The 2,406-nt window shown below is 62.3% G+C and overlaps 1 protein-coding gene across 1 annotated transcript in view; it reads right to left on the bottom strand.

The window, feature by feature from the left end:
• Positions 1 to 73: 73 nt before the first annotated feature.
• LOC107199153 (interleukin enhancer-binding factor 3) overlaps positions 74 to 2,406 on the bottom strand; it is a 13,110-nt gene continuing 10,777 nt past the window's right edge. Inside the window, 2 exon segments of the mRNA XM_015616492.1 lie at positions 74 to 192; positions 1,342 to 1,453. Of these exon segments, the coding sequence (XP_015471978.1) occupies positions 89 to 192; positions 1,342 to 1,453 (216 nt within the window). The 3' untranslated portion in view covers positions 74 to 88.

Below are 2,406 nucleotides of genomic sequence, written 5' to 3'. Positions count from 1 at the left end.
CCGAGTGACCGTGGGTCTAATCTGTGTTGGCCAAGGGAGCCGTGAGCGGAGCGAGCCGGGGATTGGGAGGGGCCGGATGGAGGTCACACTATACCTGAGCACTCTGTGTGATATCTTCCCTTTGTTGTCTGTCTAGATGCCCAATAGCATCAGTGGCTTCTTTTTCACAAGGGTCATAAATACCAGAACCATCTGAAGGCAGGAAACAAGGAAGATATGCAGAGAATTATCCCGGGTCTCTACCCTAAATTCCCTGGGGCGGCTCCGAGGGCGCGGATTTTGCCGGGATTTCTGCGGGATTGGGGAATCGCGCTCCCGCGGGCGGCCAATTCCCGCCTCTCTCTGGGGGGGCACAGGATGGGGAAGGGCCGGGAATCTCCCGTGGGGATGGAGGGGCTCCCAGACCGCCGGCATCCCCCCGCGCTCCTCCCGGCTCCGCTGCTGCGGGCGGAGCTCAGCTGGCCGGAGCTCACCTGGCCAGAGCTCACCTGGCCAGAGGAGCTCACCTGGCTGGAGCTCAGCTGGCCGGAGCTCACCTGGCTGGAGGAGCTCACCTGGCCAGAGTAGCTCACCTGGCCGGAGCTCAGCGGGCCGGAGCTCACCTGGCCGGAGCTCAGGTGGCCGGAGCTCACCTGGCCAGAGGAGCTCACCTGGCTGGAGGAGCTCACCTGGCCAGAGAAGCTCAGCTGGCCGGAGCTCAGCTGGCTGGAGGAGCTCACCTGGCCAGAGAAGCTCAGCTGGCCGGAGCTCAGGTGGCTGGAGCTCACTTGGCCAGAGCTCACCTGGCCAGAGTAGCTCACCTGGCCAGAGGAGCTCAGCTGGCCGGAGCTCACCTGGCCAGAGGAGCTCAGCTGGCCAGAGGAGCTCACCTGCCGGAGCTCAGCTCTCTGGAGCTCACTGGCCGGAGCTCACCTGGCCGGAGCTCACCCAGCCAGATCTCACCTGGCCATAGGAGCTCACCTGGCCATAGGAGCTCACCTGGCCGGAGCTGCTCACCTGGCCAGAGCTCACCTGGCCGAGGAGCTCACCTGGCCAGATCTCACCTGGCCAGAGCTCACCTGGCCGGAGCTGCTCACCTGGCCAGAGCTGCTCACCTGGCCGGAGCTCACCTGGCCGAGGAGCTCACCTGGCCAGATCTCACCTGGCCAGAGCTCACCTGGCCAGAGCTGCTCACCTGGCCGGAGCTCACCTGGCCGAGGAGCTCACCTGGCCAGAGCTCAGCTCTCTGGAGCTCACCTGTCTGGAGGAGCTCAGGTGTCCGGAGCTGCTCACCTGGCCAGATCTCACCTGGCCGGAGCTGCTCACCTGTCTGGAGGAGCTCAGGTGTCCGGAGCTGCTCACCTGGCATGACGATGCCCGAGGCCAGGCACTCCAGCACGCGGCGCAGAGCCTCGCCCGCGCCCATCGGCCGGTTCGCCGTCCCGATGGATTTCTCACACAGCAGCTCCAGAGGCTGCAAGGGAAGGAGGGAAGTGAGGGAGGGCACAGGGGAGATGGAGCCCGGAGAGGACGGGGAAGGGATCCCGGGAATGGGATCCTTGGGAAGGGATCATGGGAATGGGATCATGGGAATGGGATCCTGGGAATGGGATCCCGGGAATGGGATCATGGGAAAGGGATCCCTGGAGAAGGGATCCTGGGAAATGGATCCTGGGAATGGGGTCCTTGGGGAAGGGATCCTGGGAATGGGATCCTTGGGAAGGGATCCCAGGAAAGGGATCTCGGGGAATGGAACCTTGGGAAGGGATCCCTGGAGAAGGGATCCTGGGAAATGGATCCCGGGAATGGGGTCCTTGGGAAGGGATCCCAGGAAAGGGATCTCGGGGAATGGAACCTTGGGAAGGGATCCCTGGGGAAGGGATCCTGGGAATGGGATCCTGGGAAAGGGATCCTGGGAAAGGGATCTCGGGAATGGGATCATGGGAATGGGATCCTGGGAAAGGGATCCTTGGGAATGGGATCATGGGAATGGGATCCTTGGGGAAGGGATCCTGGGAAATGGAACCTGGGAAGGGATCCCGGGAATGGGATCCTTGGGAAGGGATCCTGGGAAAGGGATCATGGGAATGGGATCTCAGGAAATGGATCCCTGGGGAAGGGATCTCGGGGAAGGGATCCCGGGAATGGGATCCTTGGGGAAGGGATCCTGGGAAAGGGATCCCTGGAGAAGGGATCCTGGGAAATGGATCCCAGGAATGGGATCCTGGGAAAGGGATCCTGGGAAAGGGATCCTTGAAGGGATCTTGGGAAATGGATCTGGGAAAGGGAACCTGGGAATCCCTTGGGAAGGGATCCCGGGAATGGGATCCTTGGGGAAGGGATCCCAGGAATGGGATCCTTGGGGAAGGGATCTTGGGGAAGGGATCCTTGGGAATGGATCCTGGGAATGGGATCCTGGGAAATAGA

This window comes from Parus major, unplaced genomic scaffold (assembly GCF_001522545.3).
Source record: "Parus major isolate Abel unplaced genomic scaffold, Parus_major1.1 Scaffold469, whole genome shotgun sequence".
Classification (NCBI taxonomy): domain Eukaryota; kingdom Metazoa; phylum Chordata; class Aves; order Passeriformes; family Paridae; genus Parus; species Parus major.
This window is presented reverse-complemented; position numbering and strand designations above follow the sequence as displayed.